Source organism: Populus alba, chromosome 19 (assembly GCF_005239225.2).
Source record: "Populus alba chromosome 19, ASM523922v2, whole genome shotgun sequence".
Taxonomy (NCBI): domain Eukaryota; kingdom Viridiplantae; phylum Streptophyta; class Magnoliopsida; order Malpighiales; family Salicaceae; genus Populus; species Populus alba.
The window spans coordinates 21,282,920-21,304,792 of NC_133302.1; the positions used below are offsets into that span (position 1 = coordinate 21,282,920).

At 35.5% G+C, this 21,873-nt stretch overlaps 7 protein-coding genes and 1 pseudogene across 7 annotated transcripts; 1 reads left to right on the plus strand and 7 right to left on the minus strand.

The window, feature by feature from the left end:
- Positions 1 to 2,514: 2,514 nt before the first annotated feature.
- Positions 2,515 to 3,138, minus strand: LOC118029529 (uncharacterized). The gene has a single exon (XM_035033430.2). It carries the CDS (start codon positions 2,910 to 2,912, stop codon positions 2,643 to 2,645), a length of 270 nt encoding a protein of 89 aa, XP_034889321.1. The 5' UTR covers positions 2,913 to 3,138; the 3' UTR covers positions 2,515 to 2,642.
- A 966-nt stretch (positions 3,139 to 4,104) lies between these two features.
- Positions 4,105 to 4,612, minus strand: LOC118029530 (uncharacterized). Its single transcript, XM_035033431.2, has one exon. It carries the CDS (start codon positions 4,415 to 4,417, stop codon positions 4,145 to 4,147), a length of 273 nt encoding a protein of 90 aa, XP_034889322.1. The 5' UTR covers positions 4,418 to 4,612; the 3' UTR covers positions 4,105 to 4,144.
- Positions 4,613 to 6,535: 1,923 nt separating this feature from the next.
- Positions 6,536 to 7,178, minus strand: LOC118029531 (uncharacterized). Its single transcript, XM_035033432.2, has one exon. The coding sequence runs from the start codon at positions 6,930 to 6,932 to the stop codon at positions 6,666 to 6,668; it is 267 nt and encodes an 88-aa protein (XP_034889323.1). The 5' UTR covers positions 6,933 to 7,178; the 3' UTR covers positions 6,536 to 6,665.
- Positions 7,179 to 8,568: 1,390 nt separating this feature from the next.
- On the minus strand, positions 8,569 to 8,967 carry LOC118029532 (uncharacterized; annotated as a pseudogene).
- A 1,369-nt stretch (positions 8,968 to 10,336) lies between these two features.
- On the minus strand, positions 10,337 to 10,919 carry LOC118029533 (uncharacterized). The gene has a single exon (XM_035033433.2). The coding sequence runs from the start codon at positions 10,730 to 10,732 to the stop codon at positions 10,466 to 10,468; it is 267 nt and encodes an 88-aa protein (XP_034889324.1). The 5' UTR covers positions 10,733 to 10,919; the 3' UTR covers positions 10,337 to 10,465.
- An 804-nt stretch (positions 10,920 to 11,723) lies between these two features.
- LOC118029534 (uncharacterized) lies at positions 11,724 to 12,231 on the minus strand. Its single transcript, XM_035033435.2, has one exon. It carries the CDS (start codon positions 12,113 to 12,115, stop codon positions 11,849 to 11,851), a length of 267 nt encoding a protein of 88 aa, XP_034889326.1. The 5' UTR covers positions 12,116 to 12,231; the 3' UTR covers positions 11,724 to 11,848.
- Positions 12,232 to 13,525: 1,294 nt separating this feature from the next.
- LOC118029535 (uncharacterized) lies at positions 13,526 to 14,712 on the minus strand. The gene has a single exon (XM_035033436.2). The coding sequence runs from the start codon at positions 14,617 to 14,619 to the stop codon at positions 14,353 to 14,355; it is 267 nt and encodes an 88-aa protein (XP_034889327.1). The 5' UTR covers positions 14,620 to 14,712; the 3' UTR covers positions 13,526 to 14,352.
- Positions 14,713 to 17,292: 2,580 nt separating this feature from the next.
- Positions 17,293 to 17,796, plus strand: LOC140955080 (uncharacterized). Its single transcript, XM_073406623.1, has one exon. It carries the CDS (start codon positions 17,293 to 17,295, stop codon positions 17,794 to 17,796), a length of 504 nt encoding a protein of 167 aa, XP_073262724.1.
- The last annotated feature ends 4,077 nt before the right edge of the window (positions 17,797 to 21,873 follow it).

The window sequence follows — 21,873 nt, forward strand, 5'->3', positions numbered from 1 at the left end:
CATTTTATCCGTGAAAGAGTTCAGTCTGGAGTTCTTCGGGTTTGTCATGTTTCCTTTAATGACCAACTCGCTGATGCATTGACAAAATCACTTCCCCGTTATCGGTTTGAAATACTCAAGGACAAGATTGGACTTACTCAAGGCAGTCCATCTTGAGGAGGGATGTTAGCCAGCAACATTAACAGTGCTGGTCTTCAAGAATACTAATGTTGTATTGTTAGGATTCTGTGTTGGTCTTGCTGGTCTTCAGGAATTCTTATGTTGATAAGACTCTACTGTTTGAATTTGAATTAGTCCTCTGTCATCAGGTTGTTAGTAGAGTTTATCATGTATTCTTGTTTCGTTCTTCATAGCTGTATATAAATCATCATTGAGTTAATAAAGTTAAGGAAGATTCAAAGCATTCCAACGCTTTATAGTGAGGACTGTCTGTAAACAATTGTGATGGTCTAGAAAACTACAATAAAATATTTCAACAGCGCTTCGTAGAGGATTCGATATCTTTTTTAATAAAAAATAAAGAATAATAAGTTTTTCGTCAGGTCTTTTATATAAAAAATTATCCATCATATATTAAAATATCTATACTATATTTAATTAAATAAATTAATATTTAATTATTAATTAATAAAATTAAAATATGTTATCATACAACACATATTATACACTTATTTATGTTTAATAACTTTGTTTCTTAGACTAAATTTTTTATTTAATCAAAAAATTATTTGTGGCGGTAAACAATAAAAATAATTGTTAACAAAAGTAATTGAAAAAAATATAAAACTCAATTATTAAACAATTCAATATTAAGTGACAAACTTAAAATATATATTTTAAAAATCAATAAAAAAAAGATTTGGATCAACTTGGGTTAACCCACTAACTCCACGATCATGGACAATAGATTAGGATAGCCACATGAAAAGGAAGTAAAAAAAAAAAAAAAAAAAACACAAAGATCAATCCTAAAAATTTAAATATGGAAAGATAAAATTAAAAAATTAATTTTAAAAATCAAAATTAACAGATGTTAACTTTTAAAACTTATAACCGTGGTCATGAGACTAGGACTGACTGCATGGAAGCTAAAAAAAACAATGAAGAAAAATTCTCAATAAAAATATGCTTACTAAGGGAACTAAAAACATTATATATATAACCAAGTTAACTTGGATTAACCTACTAACTCTAAGACTATGGGTATAGGATTGAGATAATCCCACATAAATAAAAATGAAAAAAAAAAACTAAATAAAAAAATTAAATGTTAAATGATAAAATTAAAACTAAATCAATTTCATAAAAAGAACATAAAAAAAAAAAAATCAAAGTTAACCAGTTCCAAACTCATAACCCTAGTAAGATTAACCCCATAGAAGACAAAAAGAAAAATACAAGAACAAAAAAATAAAAAACAAGGACCAAATTCGATAGAAAAATCAATTCAAATCAAATGCCGAGGAATGTAATTGAAAAAAAAAATTGTTAAAGGTTTAAAAATCAAAAAATCAAAAACAAGTTTGATTTGAAAAACAAATTAAACCAAATATATAGATGAAATTGAAGGAAAAATTAATTAAAAAATAACAAAAAAGAGATATTAATTCAAATATAAATTAAAAAAAATATTTTTACCAAAACAAAATTGATTTTGTTTGGGCCATATGGCAATAAACCTTCGCCTCCTTGTTGTTGTTTGGGTCGTGATCCAAACATTAAGCCAATAGTCACATGTTTATGCAAATCAAGTATATATTTTCTATAACCATCTAGGTGGTGGTTCAATGATAAAAGTTTGGGACCAAGAGGTTTGCTCTCTCTGTGGTCTCAGGTTCGAGCCCTAGGTTACTCATATGATAGCCACTAGAGGCTTACATAATCGTTAACTTCAGGGCCCGTGGAATTAATCGAGATGTGCACAAGCTGGCTAGACACCCACGTTAAACTTAAAAAAAAAAGTATATATTTTCTATACCAATAGCTTTATCTAGATAACGTGTTGCTAACAGCAATGATAAGTGATAACACCAAAGTTTTCACCAAATCAACTGGTTTGAAATTCTTCACGTCCCAATATATTTTTTAAGGCTAATCCCATATTTAGACCCCCACACATCTTTCATCTATAATTGTTGTCTATAAAAACCCAATTTCTGTGTGAATTTTTTTCACAAATTCAACAGTTAATTATTCACAAACTCTTCGGATTAATTATTTATACAATTCTTGTGTAATTTAAAGGCCTGTTTCATTTCACATACAGTGATCATCACCCTGCCGTGAACACTTGTGAGTGAACAAATATACTTTCCTAAACTAATTTTCTTCTGGGCTGGGCCAAATTGAAATTGAGAATTCCAGTTCAAGATTTGCACTAATTTGTTAACTTATCAAGATATTTAGCATTTGTGATGCAACCCCTCCTCCAATTGAGTTGCTGATTTTTTTATTATTATTTTTAACAGGAGCCATACCCTTTGTTCATGTTACGTCAAGGCCATTTCCCCAAAATTTTGCCAATAAAATGAGATATATTTGATTGGCAATCAGCACAAGCATTTACAGTTTAAATCAACTTGCAAAAATTTACTCTAATCCTATGAACTGATTTCCTCAGAATTTCTTCTTTCTTGAGAGTATCAGTTTTGACCCCAGCAACTCAAATACATGACTTTTCTTAGAGACTCCTCTGACTGTTTCGCCTTCTCTTCCTTGAATTTACTTGAAATAATGGCAGAAGATGAAAAAGGGAGCTTCTTATTAGCCTGAGAAATTGACCCGACATGGTTCTTGGCATGTTGGCGAAGCGATCTCAATGTGTAGTTCCACCTACAGAAGCCTTGGTCTTTCAAGGCCTCAACACCTCCAATAGCAGCAGCTACCAACCAAGCTTTGCTTGCTGAACTCATTTTCTCTGTAATATAAAATAGAACAATAGTTCGAAACTCTTTGGTGTGGGATTTTTAGTTGAAAAGGATGAGATGTAATTGAGAATTCGTGTCGATGGTGTAAATGGCAAAGTGGGATTTGCTTATAAAGAGAGTAGGGGACTAGGTGCCAGAAATTTGGAGGAAACCGGAAGCTAGGAACAAGCTGTAGCTGGTGGTTTTGGCTTAAGGGAGCCAAAACCACGAGCTATGATGGGACTGAATCTTTATGTCCATCAAGGACCACTTGGTGGCATTAAATACATTTCTTTTTCATCCATCTTATCATGTTGCTAGAGCGGGGCCTTGTTTTGGTAAAGAGGCACACGGTTTGCTTTATAAAAATCCGAAGTGAGCCTCAAGTATAGGAGGCAAATCCTCCTGTTTTTCTTCAGGAGTGGGGCTTGAGTAAAGGACAGACAATAATTGTAGATCCATTGCATGTGTCACAAAATACCAAGTCCTCAACTCTCAAGCTCTCCTTATGCAGACATGTCATCAAGCAAAATTTTGATGCATATACGACTTGAGCAGTGATCAAATGGATTCTCTTATGTTACGAAACATTATTCACTTCAAAAAAAATATTTCTTACGAGCTAATTCATTTTTCAGATATTCAAGAAAATAATAATTTTTCTGTCAAGTTCAACCATTTTTCAACATTCCAAGTTTCTTGAATACTCAAAAGTTCTGACATTGAAGTAAATAGCCCTGTTGATCTTCATTTAACAGATAATATATATATATATAAGTATATATATATATATATATATATATATATATATATATAACTTCCATTTGGCTCCCAAAACGGAGGTAAGGTTTTAATCCAATAATTATTTCTTAATCCATGTATGTCATTTAAAAAACCAGTCAAAGTTGCAGGCCTAGCTTTTTTTAAATAGATTTTCGTAACGAAATTAGAATTTCGATTCTATCTCGAGATTGCAATTGATTTAAATATCCTTAGCAAATGCTGTGATGCACTAAACTTGAACCTTGTCATGATCCTTTTTCACTTGTGACACGAGGTGCTACCAAGAAGAAGGGGGGAAACAGAAAAAATAAATGGTTGCAAGGAAAAAATTAATCAAGGAATAATATAGTTTTGATTCCATTTAGTCAGCACCAAATTTACAAAATATTTTACATCAACTTGCAACAATAGGGTAATCCTATCACGATATTGGTCCTCAATTTTCATCTTGCTTCTTAGCTTTGGTAAGGACCCCAACAGCTCAAATACATGACTTTTCTTAGAGATTCCTCAGACTGTTTTGCTTTCACTTCCTTGATTTTATTCGAGATCATGGCAGAGGATGAAGAAGAAAGCTTCTTGGCCTGAGAGGCTGATCTGACATGGTTCTTGGCATGTTGGTGGAGGGATCTCAAGGTGTAGTTCCACCTGCAGAACCCTTGGTCTTTCAACGCCTCCACACCTCCAACAGCTGCTGCAACCAACCAAGCTTTGCTTGCTGAACTCATTTTCTCTGTTACTGTAATATAGAACCAACGAGTTGGATACTCTTTGAAGTGGGATTTGTAGAGATTAAGATATCAGGAGCTATGATTTGATGGAGTAAATGGGAGTAAAGGGGTTTGGTTATATAGGTGAGTGTACCAAAAGTGTAGGAGAAAAACCAGAGGCTCAAGGCTTCTTCATGGTGGTTTTTTAGTGAGGAAACCAGCAAAGGCCAACGGTATTTTTTTTATAAAACAGGTGGTCTCTATTTTCCCCTTTAATCATTGGAATACAACTTGTTCATTAAAAAAATGGAGATAAAATAAGTTTTTATTATTATTATATACCTAGTTTGTTTTTTTAATTTTTTTTTAAAGTAATATATATTTTTATTATATTACATTATAAAAAACATGATATTTTATTAAATATTATTATTTTTAAGAGAAATAAAATAATCATTCACTTCAACAATAGTAATATTTAGTAAATGTCGCGCTTTAGAAGAATAAGTGTAACAAAATGAAATTTTTAATTATTTGACTTAGTTAGTTAACCAGTTCATTAAAGGGTTAATGAAAATGGTTGATCCGATTTCAAAAATAATAAAAAAAAATCACAAAATTATTAAAATTAAAAGGTATCAATGAAATTTTTATATCTAAAAATCAAATAGTCCGCGTAGCAACATATATGACTACCATACAAGAAACGACATTCAAAATCTCATGTAATAGAAAATTATGGTCCAATATGAGAGGTATTTCTGGGTCTAGCTCGATTAGACCTTCTCCCTAAGCCTAAAACCTATTCTTTTGTTCCACAAAATCAAATGTTAAGCCATTCACGTAATTTATTTGAGTTAGATTTTTATTTAGTTATGAACAGACCCAGACATGACTCCTCAGAATCGCCTATTATTGAAAGTCTACTTACATCATTAACATTAAAAAAACAAGAGACAACTACTATGTAAATAATCACCTTTTGATATTTTTATTGGAGTTTATTTTTTAGTTTACAAGTTGGGATAAAATATATATTTTTGACTCAAAATATATTTGAAAGAAAAACTTATTAAATTATAGTTTTTGCATGAAACGATCCACCGGTTTCATACAACTAGATTCAATCGGTTGACCAATTGAGCTAGACAATTGAAGTTTCACCTATTCATTCTTGGAAATTACAATATTTAGTAAATGTTGCGTTTTTGAAATATGACAAAGTAAAAGTATATTATCTCACCTAATCTTTCTCAAATGATACTACTTTATTGATATTTAAAAAAAAAACTCTAATAATTTTTTAAAAATTAACCATTAAAAAAGTTTAATAAATTATATATATATAATATATATATATATATATATATATTCACTTCAAAAGAAGTATTTCTTGCGATCTAATTCATCTTTCAGAGATTCAAGAAAAATATTATTTTTTGGGCCGGTTCAACCATTTTGCAACATTCCCAAGTTTCTTGAAATTTCATAAGTTTTGATATCGAAGAAAATAGTCCCTATTCATCTTCATTTATGCAAAAAAACAAAACACATAAAGAACTTTTTTTATACGAACCTCGTGATCACGTGATCACGTAACCCACAATCAAGATCAGCAACATTAAAAATAGTACTAATACTATACTCATCTGGAAGGTCAATTTTGTATGCGTTGTAATTGATTCTCTTTAAAACCTGAAAAGGACCATCACCACGAGACTGTAATTTTGATTTCCTTTGGTTAGGAAATCGTTCTTTACGCATGTGCACCCATACCCAATCACCGGGTTAGAAAACAGCCAGTTTACATCCCTTATTTGCTTTAGAAGCGTAAAATCTGTTATATTTCTCTATTTGTAGTCGAACTCCCTCATGGAGGCTGGTCCGCATCACTTTTGGCTCCAAAAAGGGGACAAGTCCAATAATTACTTCTTAAATCCATTTATGTCCTTGAAAAAGCAGTATAAGTTCTAAATCTAATTTTTCTTGAATTGAAATTTTATTTTTGCCAAATTATAATTAGATTCTAGTGAGATTCTGATTGATGCAAATATCCTTGACAAATTAACCTTGTCATCATCCTTTTCACTTTGCGACATGAGGGCCTGTGACAAAATAAATGGTGCAAGGAAAAACTAATCCAAAAATAACATGGTTTGATTCCATTAAGTCAGCAACAAAATTTACAAATCAATTTACATCAACTTGCAACAATCAGGGTAATCCTATCACGATAATTTCCTCAATTTCATCTTGCTTCTTAGCTTTAGTAAGGACCCCAACAGCTCAAATACATGACTTTTCTTAGAGATTCCTCAGACTGTTTTGCTGTCACTTCCTTGACTTTATGCGAGATCATGGCAGAGGATGAAGAAGAAAGCTTCTTGGCCTGAGAGGCTGGTCTGACATGGTTCTTGGCATGCTGGTGCAGGGATCTCAAGGTGTAGTTCCACCTACAGAACCCTTGGTCTTTCAACGCCTCAACACCTCCAACAGCTGCTGCAACCAACCAAGCTTTGCTTGCTGAACTCATTTTCTGTGTTACTGTAATATAGAACCAACGAGTTGGAAACTCTTTGAAGTTGGATTTGGAGAGATTAAGATATCAGGAGCTATGATTTGATGAAGTAAATGGGAGTAAAGGGGTTTGGTTATATAGGTGAGTGTACCAAAAGTGTAGGAGAAAAACCAGAGTCTCAAGGCTTCGTCGTGGTGGTTTTGAGCGAGGAAACCAGCGAAGGCCAACGGTATTTTTTATGACATGATGCATCTTTTGTCTTAGTAGACGACTGGCTTCATTAAATAAGTTGGGATAAAATGGGTGGGTGTAGATGTTTTTAATTTTGTTCATGACAATCGACAGATCAACCTTGTCTCTATGTTCTCGCGAGCACACCGTTTTGCTTAAAAAAAATCCAACTAAGCTCAAATTAGAGGTGAGAAATGCCACATGCCATGTTCTTGGAGGCTCACACGCATGAAACTGTATCAATTAAGGTTGCAGGACCGTCTAGGAAACTGCATGCTTTCTTTCTTTTGTTTTTTTTTTTTTTCTTTCTCAGTTAATCGATCATTAGATTAACTCACAAGCCAATCCAATTCGAATTTTACTAAATTAATATTTAATACAGTTCAGCAAAAAACTAGACAGTTTAAGTCTTGACACAGACTATAGCCAAAATAAAAACTAGAATTGTCAAGTTCTAAAAAATTGTAGACTAAACTTTTCAGAAATTTTAATTTTTTTATATTTTTATTAAATATAATAATAGTTTTTTATCTCTATAAAAATAAACTACATAATTCTATTTATATTAATTCTAAAAATTTGTTATAAAAAGGATTTATAGTTTAAAAAAATTTCTAATTAATATAATCCATCTAGCATAAATTAAATAGAAAATAAATACTTATAATTTAAAATTAATTTGAAAAATAATTAAAACAATAAAACAATAACTTTAGTTTTCATATTAGATGTTTTCAGATTTCTGTGAGGATTTTTTTTCAGACTTCGCTTTGCTAATCTAATCTATGCCAGGTTTAATGGCTATGATCATGCATGGAAGTTAAAAGTTCAGCTGTTCTCTCTGCAAGAAGGTCGCTTTCCACTAATGTTAACTATTAGCGCTTGAATAGAAATTTAGGCAAAAATTGTATTGGTCACGACCATTTGTATTTCTGAAAATAATCGCTAATATTTTTAGTTTTTTCTTTTCATTTGGGTTTAACAGAGAGAGATTCTAGCGAGCTTGTAAGAGTGATTTAAGAATGAACATTAATTTTGAATCAGCATCGTTCCTAGTTTCTTGAAACTGCACGCTTTGACATAGAAAAGGACATAACTCTGTATTTTTAAATATCAAAAGATTTCAATCCACTCTTACTTAATAATAAATTTATGTGATAGTACAAGGTCCTGTTCCATTTTCACACAATGATCACTCCAACAAATGGATTTTCTTTTGGGTCAAATCCAATTTGAGATTTTCGTTTTTCATGTAGCCTTTTTATCCATTTGAGGATGTGGTGAGAAAGAGATTTTAGCCTCGAGTTGAATTTCATATCTCATATTGTAAGTAAATGAAATTAATTGCCTGTTTATTCCACTAGAAAACTAGAAAAGAGCTTTACTCAATGAGGAAATGCACTGCGCGCTATCAAAAGAATTGATAAAAACATATGATAATGTTCGATTTCGGCAAATCAGCATCAAAATTTACAATTTGCATAAGCTTGTAAGGATTTACTCCTATAAACTATAAACTAAGTCCCTCGATTTCATCTACTAGATTCATAGCTTCAGTTTGGACCCCAACAACTCGAGTACATGACTTTTCTTAAAGACTCCTCCGACTGTTTTGCCTTCTCTTCCTTGACTATATTTGAGATCATGGCTGAGGACGAAGAAGAAAGCTTCTTGGCCTGAGAGGCTGATCTGACATGGTTCTTGGCGTGGTGGTGTAGGGATCTCAAGGTGTAGTTCCACCTACAGAACCCTGATCTTTTCAACGCCTCAACACCTCCGATAGCAGCGGCAACCAGCCAAGCTTACTCGCTGAACTCATTTTTATGTTACTGTAATATAAGAACCAAACAAGTTTTTTTAGTGGGATTTGTAGAGAGTAAGACAACACGAGCTATGCTTTGATGATTCCGATGAAGGATGGGTTTGGTTATATAGGTAAGAATACAAAAGTTTAGGAAAAAACCTGAGGCTAAAGGCTCCCTGCTGGTGGTTTTGGGTGAGAAAACCAGCAAAAGCCAATGGTAATTTTTTATGAGATGACTGTATTGACATTCAACTACCACATGGCGACAACAAAGAAGGTCGGGACAAAAATCGGGTTCTTGGGATGGCTAGATTTTTTGCCCTTTACTCCACAACAGGTCAAAAGCTTCTCTGCCTGCCTTGAAAAATGAGCACGACGGTTTTGCTTCGTAAAATAAATAAATCCTAGCCAACGTATCAGGAGGAGCATAGCTGAAGGGTGGTGAGTCATGCATGTCACAATTTGGTGGCACTTCTCATTGAAGTGCATTTGCCACATGTAAGGAATGTAAGAAAGTGTGGGACTGAGGATAAACAAATGTCAAAATGCATGCTTCTACTTTTCGTTTTCTTTAATATAAAATAAAGTTGAGAGCCTCTCTCTCTCTCTCTCTCGATTTTCGTATTTTATTTTACGGTAAACATGTATTCACAAAGCTGTTTTGGTGTTATGGAGCTGTAAAAGGATGAAAGAAAATGATGCTGTTACTTTGTTGCTGCTGTTGTTGTGTATGATTGCTGATAAGCAAGAAAGTTGAAAGTTAATATGGTAGGATTTTTTTTTTTTGATGCAGTGAAATTAAATGACACAAACTAAAAAACTCTTCTAAAATTGATACCCAACGAACCAACGAATCGGTCAATAAGGAGAGAGTCTAGCCCCGGAGAAGGAATGTCCCACACCTGGAACAAATCATGATTCTTTACATCATGCTTAGCCAAAAAAACTTGACATCTACATATAACGCAATCCAATTTATGAAATTTTAGAATTCTTCTCTTTCGTAAGCTCGATTGCCTCTTGAGAATCGATAATGATCCTCCTGTGGCCTCTATCCTATGCTTCAGCTAAGCCATGTTTAATTGCCAGAAGTTCCGGAAGAAGATTCAATCCAGAACCACAAAAGCCCAAGAAACCCGCCATCAAGATACTTAGCTTTTGCGATACAACCCCTCCTCCAATTGAGTTGCTGATTTTTTAAAATACTTTTTAAACCAAATTAGATATTTAGCTTGGGGTTGCAATTGATTTAAATATCCTTATCAAATGCTGTGATGCACTAAAATTGAACCTTGTCATGATCCTTTTAATTTTCACTTGTGACATGAGGTGCTACCAAAAGAAGTGGGAAAACAGAAAACATAAAAGGTGCAAGGAAAAAGTCTAATCCAAGAATAATATTGTTTGATTCCATTAAGTCAGCAACAAAATTTACAAATATTTACATCGACTTGCAACAATCAGGGTAATCCTATCACGATAATTTCCTCAATCTCTGTTCTTGCTTCTTTGCTTAGTAAGGACCCCAACAGCTCAAATACATGACTTTTCTTAGAGATTCCTCAGACTGTTTTGCTCTCACTTCCTTGACTTTATTCGAGATCATGGCAGAAGAGGAAGAAGAAAGCTTCTTGGCCTGAGAGGCTGATCTGACATGGTTCTTGGCATGTTGGTGCAGGGATCTCAAGGTGTAGTTCCACCTGCAGAACCCTTGGTCTTTCAAGGCCTCAACACCTCCAACAGCTGCTGCAACCAACCAAGCTTTGCTTGCTGAACTCATTTTCTCTGTTACTGTAATATAGAACCAACGAGTTGGAAACTCTTTGAAGTGGGATTTGGAGAGATTAAGATATCAGGAGCTATGATTTGATGAAGTAAAGGGGAGTAAAGGGGTTTGGTTATATAGGTGAGTGTACCAAAAGTGTAGGAGAAAAACCATAGGCTAAAGGCTTCTTGGTGGCGGTTTTGAGGGAGGAAACCAGCAAAGGCCAACGGTATTTTTTATGACATGATGCGTTAGTGGATTTTTTAATTTGTGCATGACATTCGACAAATCAACCTTGGTCTCTATCTTCTCACGAGCACACCGTTTTTGTTAAAAAAAAAAATCCAACTAAGGCCAAATTAGAGGCGAGGAATGCCACATGCCATATTCTTGGAGGTAGCTTTCCACTAATGCTAACTATTAGCGCTTGAAAAGAAATTTAGGCAAAAATTGTGTTGGTCTCACGACCATTTGTTTTTCTGAAAATAAACGCTCATAATTTTAGTTTTTTTGTTTTCATTTGGGTTTAACACAGAGAGATTCTAGTGAGCTTGTAAGAGTGATTTAAGAATGAACATTAATTTTGAATTTTAGTCAATTTAAATCTTCTCCTATGCTATAAGATTTAACAAATTCAACACCTCACATGACAAGCCGTAATTATAATTCCTTATTGAAGCTAATCCAATCTTACTTATTAATAAATTTATCTGATAGTACAAGCTTATGTTCCATTTTTCACACAACGATCACTCCTGTTGAGATCAGTGACTGAGAATTTTACAGCAAAATGGATTTTCTTTGGGGTCAAATCCAATTTGAGGATTTCGTTTTTCATGTAGCCTTTTTATCCATTTGAGGATGTGGGGAGAAAGAGATTTTAGCCTCGAGTTGAATTTCATATCTCATATTGAAATTAATTGCCTGTTTATTCCACTTGAAAACTAGAAAAGAGCTTTGTTAAATTTACTCACTAGGGAAATGCACTGCGCGTTACCAAAAGAAATGATAGAAACATGCGATAATGTTCGATTTCAGCAAATGAGCATCAAAATTTACAATTTGCATAAGCTTGCTACGATTTACTCCTATAAACTAAGTCCCTCGATTTCATCTCCTAGATTCATTACTTTAGTTTGGACCCCAACAACTCAAGTACATGACTTTTCTTAAAGACTCCTCTGACTGTTTTGCCTTCTCTTCCTTGACTATATTTGAGATCATGGCTGAGGATGAAGAAGAAAGCTTCTTGGCCTGAGAGGCTGATCTGACATGGTTCTTGGCATGGTGGTGTAGGGATCTCAAGGTGTAGTTCCACCTACAGAACCCTTGATCTTTCAACGCCTCAACACCTCCGATAGCAGCGGCAACCAACCAAGCTTTACTCGCTGAACTCATTTTTTATGTTACTGTAATATAGAACCAACAAGTTTGTAGTAGGATTTGTAAAGAGTAAGAATGCTCGAGCTATGCTTTGATGAATCCGATGGGAGGATGGGGTTTGGTTATATAGGTGAGAATGCCAAAAGTTTAGGAAAAAACCTGAGGCTAAAGACTTCCTGCTGGTGGTTTTGGGTGAGGAAACCAGCAAAAGCCAATGGTAATTTTTTATGGTGAGATGACTGTATTGACATTCAACTACCACATGGCGACAACAAGAAGGTGGGGACAAAATCGGGTTCTTGGGATGGCTAGATTTTTTTGCCCTTCACTCCACAACAAGTCAAAAGCTTCTCTGCCTGCCTTGAAATGAGCACACGGTTTTGCTTCGTAAAATAAATAAATCCAAGCCAACGTATCAGGAGGAGCATAGCTGAAGGGTGGTGAGTCATGCATGTCACAATTTGGTGGCACTTCTCATTGAAGTGCTTTTGCCACTTGTAAGGACTGAAAGAAAGTGTGGGACTGAGGATAGCTCTCTCTCTCTCTCTCTCTCTCTCTCTCTCTCTCTCTCTCTCTCTCTCTCTCTCTCGATTTCTTGGAATTCATCTTTTTCATATTTTATTTTATGGTAAACATGTATTCACATAAAGCTTGAATCGATCCCTTTTCAGGAACTTACAAAATTGAGCAAATTACTTACATCCAGACATGAAGATTTATAAAAATCCTACTCGCCATCAACTTACACAGAAGGTTTATATAAGATTTGGGAAAAGAAAATACGTAAGCACCAATTAGCACATTATTTTCTATTTGATGTTGAACCAATTAGCACATTATTTTTAAATTATTTTTAGAAGCCATATCCTATAAACACATTATACATTAAAAAAAAAACTCAGAATGCTAACTTTTGAATATAAAAAAATCATGCACAAACTTTAAAACGAGGGTTAATTAGGTGAGTACAATTTCAAGCTAACAGTGATGAAGTTGTAGAAACCCCTTCCAAAAGAATTAGTTACTCTTTAGGTTGAGTTGGACTAAAACCTGCTTGAGAAAGTATTGGGATGGATGATAACCTTCAAAACAAGTCTTTTGATGAAAATGATAGATCCTTCAATGCTTAAATCAATTTAAGTAGAAGAGAATGAGCCTTGAATAACCATGTATATGTGTGGGTGTTAGAATAGTAGCATGGTTAAGGAGGATATGATGGCGAAGAAGATGAAGAAATTATCCCTTACTTCAAGATTTAAGTCTATAAATGTCCTTTGCTCTAAAAAATTCTGCCCACCATTCAAGGTAAGCCTCTAAAATCCTATCGAAGCCCTACTATCCATGCACAGAAATAGTTAATCGCTTTGCTTGAAGTGAGAAGTGGTCACAGTACTGATAGACAGGTAGGAATTTGGAAGACAGATCTGCAGAAAAAGTTTTGAAATTCCAGAATTCTTAATTGAAAATGCACATGTATCCAATCTTGTTGCTTGACGTTAAGCATCAAACCATGATCTATCAAGGAAAGGCTGAATCCATGCTCAAAATTAAGCAGGATGTTTGAATGTCATTTAGCCCATGTCACAGAAACCATGAAAATTTGGTGGCAACATCTCACAACGAAATGATCAAAGAACAAGCAAGATTTTTGAGATTGCATGGGACATCAATTAAAAAGGGATAGCAAAAGATAGGAAGATGGTGACAACATTTTTTGTTCCACAAAATTTTCGTGTTGCATATAGCAATGGTGTAATTACAAGCTGATCATGAGATGGCAGTCAGACTAGCTACAGTTCACACTAGGCTTGCATCAATCACTAATCAAGCCCCCCAAATTCTCTCACAAACCATAATCATGGCTTTGACTATGTTCTTCTCAATGGACCAGCTTCAGCCTGCATAAGGCATCAGATTCTCATGGCAAACTTCTAAACTCATTTAATTTGGACCCCAACAACTCAAGTACATGACTTTCCTCAGAGACTCCTCGTATTGGCTTGATCCCCTCAATTTATTCGAAACCATAGCAAAAGATGAAGAAGAAAGCTTCCTGGCCTGAGAGATTGACCTCGTATTATTCTTGGCATGTTTGTGTAATGATCTCATGGTGTAGGTCCATCTGCAAAAACCCTGGTCCTTCAATGCCTCTACAGCTCCAAATGAGCATCAAATTTTACAATTTGCATAAGCTTGCAAGGATTTACTCCTACAAACTAAGTCCCTCGATTTCATCTACTAGATTCATAGCTTCAGTTTGGACCCCAGCAACTCAAGTACATGACTTTTCTTAAAGACTCCTCCGACTGTTTTGCCTTCTCTTCCTTGACTATATTTGAGATCATGGCTGAGGATGAAGAATAAAGCTTCTTGGCCTGAGAGGCTGATCTGACATGGTTCTTGGCGTGGTGGTGTAGGGATCTCAAGGTGTAGTTCCACCTACAGAACCCTTGATCTTTCAAGGCCTCAACACCTCCGATAGCTGCTGCAACCAGCCAAGCTTTGCTCGCTGAACTCATTTTTTATGTTACTGTAATATAGAACCAACAAGTTTGTAGTGGGATTTGTAGAGAGTAAGATAACACGAGCTATAATTTGATAAGTCCCATAGAAGGATGGGGTATGGTTATATAGGTGAGAAACCCAAAAGTTTAGGAAAAAACCTGAGGCTAAAGTCTTCCTGCTGGTGGTTTTGGGTGCGGAAACCAGCAAAGGCCAATGGTAATTTTTTTATGGTGAGATGACTGTATTGATATTCAACTACCACATGGTGACAATAAGAGTGGGGACAAAATCGGGTTCTTGGGATGGCTAGATTTTTTTTACTTTTGCTCGACAACAACCCAAAAGCTTCTCTGCCTGCCTTGAAATGAGCACACGGTTTTGCTTCGTAAAATAAATAAATCAAAGCCAAGGCATCAGGAGGAGCATCCTAGCTGAAGGGTGGTGAGTCATGCATGTCACAATTTGGTGGCACTTCTCATTGAAGTGCATTTGCCACATGTAAGGAATGTAAGAAAGTGTGGGACTGAGGATAAACAAATGTCAAATTGCATGCTTCTCCTTTTCTTCTTATATATATTAAATAAAGTTGATAGAATCTCTCTCTCGATTTCTTGGAATTCATCTTTTTTTCATATTTTATTTTACGGTAAACATGTATTCACATAAAGCTTTGTATCTATCCCTTTTCAGGAACTTACAAAATTGAGCAAATTACTTACATCCAGACATGAAGATTTATAAAAATCCTCCTCGCCATCTACTTACACAGGAAGGTTTATAAAAGATTTGGGAAAAGAAAATACGTAAGCATCAATTAGCAGATTATTTTATATTTGATATTTCAGTTTAGATTGCTTAAAAAATATATTTAGATTCTGTTTAATGTTGTGTTAGTGGTTTTTATTAAATTTTTTTTTTTTGAAAAAATTCATTTTTAAAATCATAAAATAGAAAAACAAACTTAATTTAAGAAAAATAAAAAAAAATCATTTAAAAAAAAATTAAAAAAACACCGCTACACATGTTCTTTTGAGTGAAGTACCATCCAAGCATATCTAAGCCCATCTACACATCCGAGTGCATCCCTGGCCTTCCTAGTTTTCTATTTGGGGATCCAATTGAGAATTAAATGAAAGTTGGTGGTTGGTATATCCATTGCTCTTAAGAATTCTGCCCACCATTCAAAGAAGCCTCTAAAATCCTATCGAAGCCCTATTATCCATGCACAGAAATGGTTAATCGCTTTACTTGAAGTGAGAAGTGGTCAAACTGATAGACAGGTTGGAATTTGGAAGACAGATCTACAGAAAAAGTGTTGAAATTCCAGTTTGAATTCTTAATTGAAAATGCACATGTATCTAATCTTGTTGCTTGGCGTTAAGCATCAAACCATGATCTATCAAGGAAAGGCTGAATCCATGCTCAAAATTAAGCAGGATGTTTGAATGTCATTTAGCCCATGTCACAGAAACCATGAAAATTTGGTGACAACAACATCTCACAGCGAAATGATCAAAGAACAAGCAAGATTTTTGAGATTGCAAGGGACATCAATTAAAAAGGGATAGCAAAGGATAGGAAGATGGTGGCAACATTTTTGCTCCATAAATTTTATCGTGCTGTATATAGCAATGGTGTAATTACAAGCTGATCATGAGATGGCAGCCTGCCTAGCTACAGTTCACACCAGGCTTCCATCAATCACTCATGAAGCCCCGCAAATTTTCTCTCACAAACCATAATCATGGCTTTGGCTTTGTTCTTCTCAATGGACCAGCTTCAGCCTGCATAAGACATCAGATTCTCATGGCAAACTTCTCAACTCAATATTTAATTTGAACCCCATCAACTCAAGTACATTACTTTCCTCAGAGACTCCTCGGATTGGCTTGATTCCCTCAATTCACCCGAAACCATAGCAAAAGATGAAGAAGAAAGCTTCCTGGCCTAAGAGATTGACCTCATATTATTCTTGGCATGTTTGTGTAATGATCTCATGGTGTAGGTCCATCTGCAAAAACCCTGGTCCCTCAATGCCTCTACAGCTCCAATGCTAGCTCCCACAACCCAAGCCGTTCTTGCTGTACTCATTTTTTTCCTTTAACCCTTAAAGTTTATCTTTTCTTTTGCAAGTAGATGACTGCAGATTACAGATGATCGTGATGAAGCTAAGGGATTCTAAGGGGCCTTTATTTATAGAGGGTATTGGAGTCTACAACATTCTACATCTATCAACACAAGACCAGAGGAATCTCAGCAACATGCAGACGCTGAAAGATCACAACAGCCTTATATATATATATATATACAGTTACCGTTAGTCCTGACGGTTAAAATGTTAAAGTTAGTTACATATTGTTAGTTAGTTTAGAAAGGTAGTTAGAATATGTGTATATATATTCATTTATGTAATCTGTAAACAAGGTGTGAAATACACAGAAAGAAAAGAACTCTACTAATTTTGTTCATAAACAATTCTTGTTTCCATTCAAGAAATCTGTTCTCTGCTTCTATAGCAGAACTCCATCTACATATTTTTAGATTCCGCACGTAGGAATTCTACATGGTATCAGAGCAAAACTGCTGAATTTATTTTTTCTCTGCAAAAAACACTTCTTGATCATCAATAAAAAGATTCAAAATCCTTTTCTTCATTATCTTCTTGAATTCTCTCACAGACTTTACAAATGTCTGATCATCTTGAAGGAAATGCTTCTACAGCCCACAATGATTCATTCAACACCACCATTGTGAATCTATCTGATGATTCTTCCAGTTGCTACCACCTACATCCTTCTGATAACCCTGGTGCACTACTGGTCTCTGAAATCTTCACCGGTGACAATTACATTGCATGGAGTAGATCCATGACAATTGCCTTAATAGTGAAAAACAAGATTGCTTTCATTGATGGTTCTTTATCTCAGCCAATCACCAACAATCAAACACTTCGTGTGGCATGGCTACGATCAAATAATCTGGTTCTGTCATGGCTAATGAATTCTATTACTAAAGATATTCGCAACAACCTTCTTTACTTCACAACAACCTTCAAAATTTGGGAAGAATTGAGGGTAAGATACCTAAGAAGCAATGGCCCAACAGTCTTCAGCTTGGAGAAATCTTTAAGTTCTATCTCTCAAAACTCAAAAACTGTCACAGATTATTTCAGTGAATTCAAGGCCCTATAGGATGAATACATTAGCTATCGTCCAATACCAAACTGTAAATGTGGAAACTTTGATTCATGTTCTTGCAACATTCTGAAACTCCTGACAGATCGAAAACAATCCGATTATGTGATGAAATTTCTGGTATGACTCCATGATTCCTTCTCTGCAGTTAGAAGTCAACTACTACTTCAAACTCCCTTACCATCTATGGGAAAAGTATTTTCTTTACTTTTACAAGAAGAAAGCCAAAGGACCCTAACGAATATGGTAGGCATTCCTGTTGACTCACAAGCTATGGTTGTTGAACAATATCACAATCCAATTCCAAGAACAGGCTCAACATATGTTACATGTTTTGCTAAACAAAAAGGCAAATTTGAGGCAACTTGCTCTCACTGTGGATATCCAGGACACCTAGTTGATAAATGCTTTCAGATCATTGAATATCCTCCTGGATGGAAGGGGCCAAAAGGAAAAAGATTTGCTGTCATGCCACCTGCAAATAGGACTCATCAAAGACTGCCTACTGCACATAACACTGTTGTTTTTAATCAACATCAAGACACTCCCAACATTGTTTTCTCTCAAGAGCAAATGCAGAATCTACTTACCCTTGCAAATAGCATTTCCAACTCAAAGCTAACCAGCACTGCCAAACAAGTATCTGTATCAGGTATATCCTTTTCATGTCATACCAATTCTTCACCTCAGAACAGGTTTACCTGGATTCTTAATACAGGAGCAACAGATCACATGATTTGTAGCCCCATTCTCTTCGAATCCATTGTTCTGCCTAAAACTCAAAACCAAGTTCATCTGCCAAATGGCCAAAAGGCGCCTATTGTTTTTTCAGGGAAGGTTAAGTTCTCACCCGATATCACCTTACACAATGCTCTTTATGTTCCATCTTTCAACATTAATCTTATTTCTGTTTCAAAATTAACTACCGATAACACTATTGGCTTGTTCTTTCCTTACACAAAATGTATTTTGCAGGACCTAAACAAATAGAGGACAATTGGGCTTGCTGAAGTTGAATCTGGTCTATACCATCTCCACAAACCTCCTGATCAATCTACAGAATGTTTACCTCCCAAAGCATTAATCCAATCTTGTATTGTTACCACTGATCTTTGGCATTTTCGTTTAGGCCACATCCCTACTTCCAAAATCAACCTTCTAAACAAAATAGATCCTTCAGTAACTTTCACAGGAAAATCCATTTGTGACATTTGCCCCTTAGCCAAGCAAAAACGGCTGCCCTTTCCCTTGTCCATGCATACATCTACACAGGCTTTTCAATTAATCCACATTGACATTTGGGGACCCTTCTCTGTTACTTCATACTTTGGTCATCAATTTTTTCTTACAATTATCGATGATTACAGTAGATTCACTTGGTTGTTTTTAATGAAATCCAAATTTGAAACTAGAGGTCTTCTAAGCAACTTTCTAATCTATGCTCACACTCAATTCAACACCAGCATTAAAACTATCTGAACAGATAATGGACAAGAGTTTAACATGCCCATTTTTTACCAAGATCATGGACTTATTCATCAAACAACCTACGTTGAGACATCTGAACAAAATGAAAGGGTTGAAAGGAACATCAACATCTACTAAATGTAGCTAGATCTCTCATGTTTCAAACCAAACTCCCCTTAACTTACTAGACCGATTGCATCCTCACCTCCACCTACATCATCAATCGCACACCTTCCATCATTCTACAAAATCAAACACCATATCAGCTCCTATTCAACAAACCACCAACTTACAACTACCTCAAGGTATTTGGTTGCTTATGCTTTGCCAGTACCCTCACACACAACAGAGGAAAATTTCACCCATGAGCCACCAAATGTATTTTCTTGGCTATCCTCCACATATTAAAGGGTACAAAGTGCTTGACTTAACAACATGTAGAACCTTTGTGTTTTGCAATGTCATCTTTCATGAATCCATATTCCCATCTATACCAAACACAGTTCATACACCCCTAGTATTTCTATATTTTCCCCAGTTTTTTGATTCTTTACCTAGCAAATCATCCCAACCTACTCCAAGCCTTTCTATTCCCCTTACAACATTGACTTTACAACCTACTATTCCCACCAATTCTACCTTAATTCCAAATGATATTTCCCATCTTAGAAGGTCTGCACGAACTACACATCCACCTTATTACTTACAACAGTATTATTGTGGCACTATGGCTCAGATTCCTTTAGCAGACCATATCCCTTCCAATTGCTCCATTTCTGGTAAGCCACATTCACTTTTATCTTTATTATCTACTTCTCAATTATCCTCACCATACCGTGCTTTCACTTCTTCTGTTTCCTTAGTTTTTGAACCAAAAACTTACAAACAAGCCAACTCTATTCCTCATTGGCAACAGGCTATGACTAATGAAATTATAGCATTTGAACACAACCAAACCTGGGATTTAGTTCTTCTGCCTCACAACAAATCTGCCATTGGATGTAAGTGGATATACAAAGTCAAATTCCAAGCAGATGGCAAGGTGGAACGCTATAAGGCCAGGCTAGTAGCTAAGGGATACACACAACAAGAGGGCATTGATTTCTTTGACACTTATTCCCTTGTGGCAAAAATGACAACAGTCAGAGTTTTTCTCACCATTGCGGCTGTCAACAATTGGCATTTACATCAACTTGATGTAGACAATGCTTTCTTGCATGGTGACTTACATGAGGAAGTCTATATGCAATTACCCCCTGGTTATTCCACTCCCCATGATCATCGCGTTTGCAAACTCAAAAAGAGCATTTATGGCCTAAAACAAGCTTCAAGACAATGGTTTTCTAAGTTGTCTACCTCTCTATTACTTTTTAGATTTATACAAGCAAAATCAGATTCTAGCCTCTTCATCAGCAAAACTACAGACACCTTCATCGCAGTATTAATCTATGTTGATGATGTTATCATCACCTCCAATACTCTTACAACAATCAACCAAGTTAAACAGTTCCTCCGCACGACTTTTCTTATAAAAGACTTAGGAAACCTTAAGTACTTTCTAGGCATTGAAGTCGCTCGATCTGTAAAAGGCATTGTTCTTTTCCAGAGAAAGTATGCCTTAGATATCCTAGCCGATACTGGATTTTCTGGAGCTAAACCAGCTAAATTTCCTATGGAATCCACACTGAAACTCAGTGCCAATGATGCTAGCCCTTCTCTGTCCGACCCTGCTTCTTATCATCGATTAATTGGCAGACTTCTTTACCTCACAATCACACGCCCAGATTTTTCCTATGCCATCCAAACACTCAGCCAATTCATGTCCAACCCCCATACAATTCATCTACAAGCTGCAGAAAGAGTCCTTCGATATCTCAAAGCAACACCTGGTCAAGGAATATTTCTCAAAGCTGATTCTACATTCCATTTAAAAGCTTATTCTGACAGTGATTGGGGAGGTTGCATTGATACCAGACGAAGTGTCACGGGATTCTTGGTGTTTCTTGGCGATTCTCTCATCTCCTGGAAATCCAAGAAACAACCAATTGTTAGTCGATCCTCAGCAGAAGCAGAATATCGAGCATTGGCAACTACATCATGTGAACTTCAATGGCTGATTTACTTGTTGAATGATTTTCATATACCGCACTCCAAACCTGCCCTGTTGTATACCGACAACAAACCTGCCTCCGAGATTGCTTCTAATCCAGTCCATCATGAATGTACAAAACATATACAACTTGACTGTCACCTTATACGTGAGAAACTGCAGGATGGATTACTTACTATCATTCATATCCCTTTTAGATTTCAACTGGCAGATGCACTCACCAAACCCCTAGGATATCTCACTCTTAATCCTATCCTTACCAAGATGGGAATGGTAAATATCCATTCTCATCTTGAGGGGGGATATTGGAGTCTACAACATTCTACATCTATCAACACAAGACTAAAGGAATCCCAGCAACATGCAAACGCTAAAAAGATCACAGCAGCCTAACACTTTATATATATGTAAATACAATTACTGTTAGTCCTGACGGTTAAAATGTTAAAGTTAGTGACATATTGTTAGTTAGTTGAGAAAGTTAGTTAGAATATGTG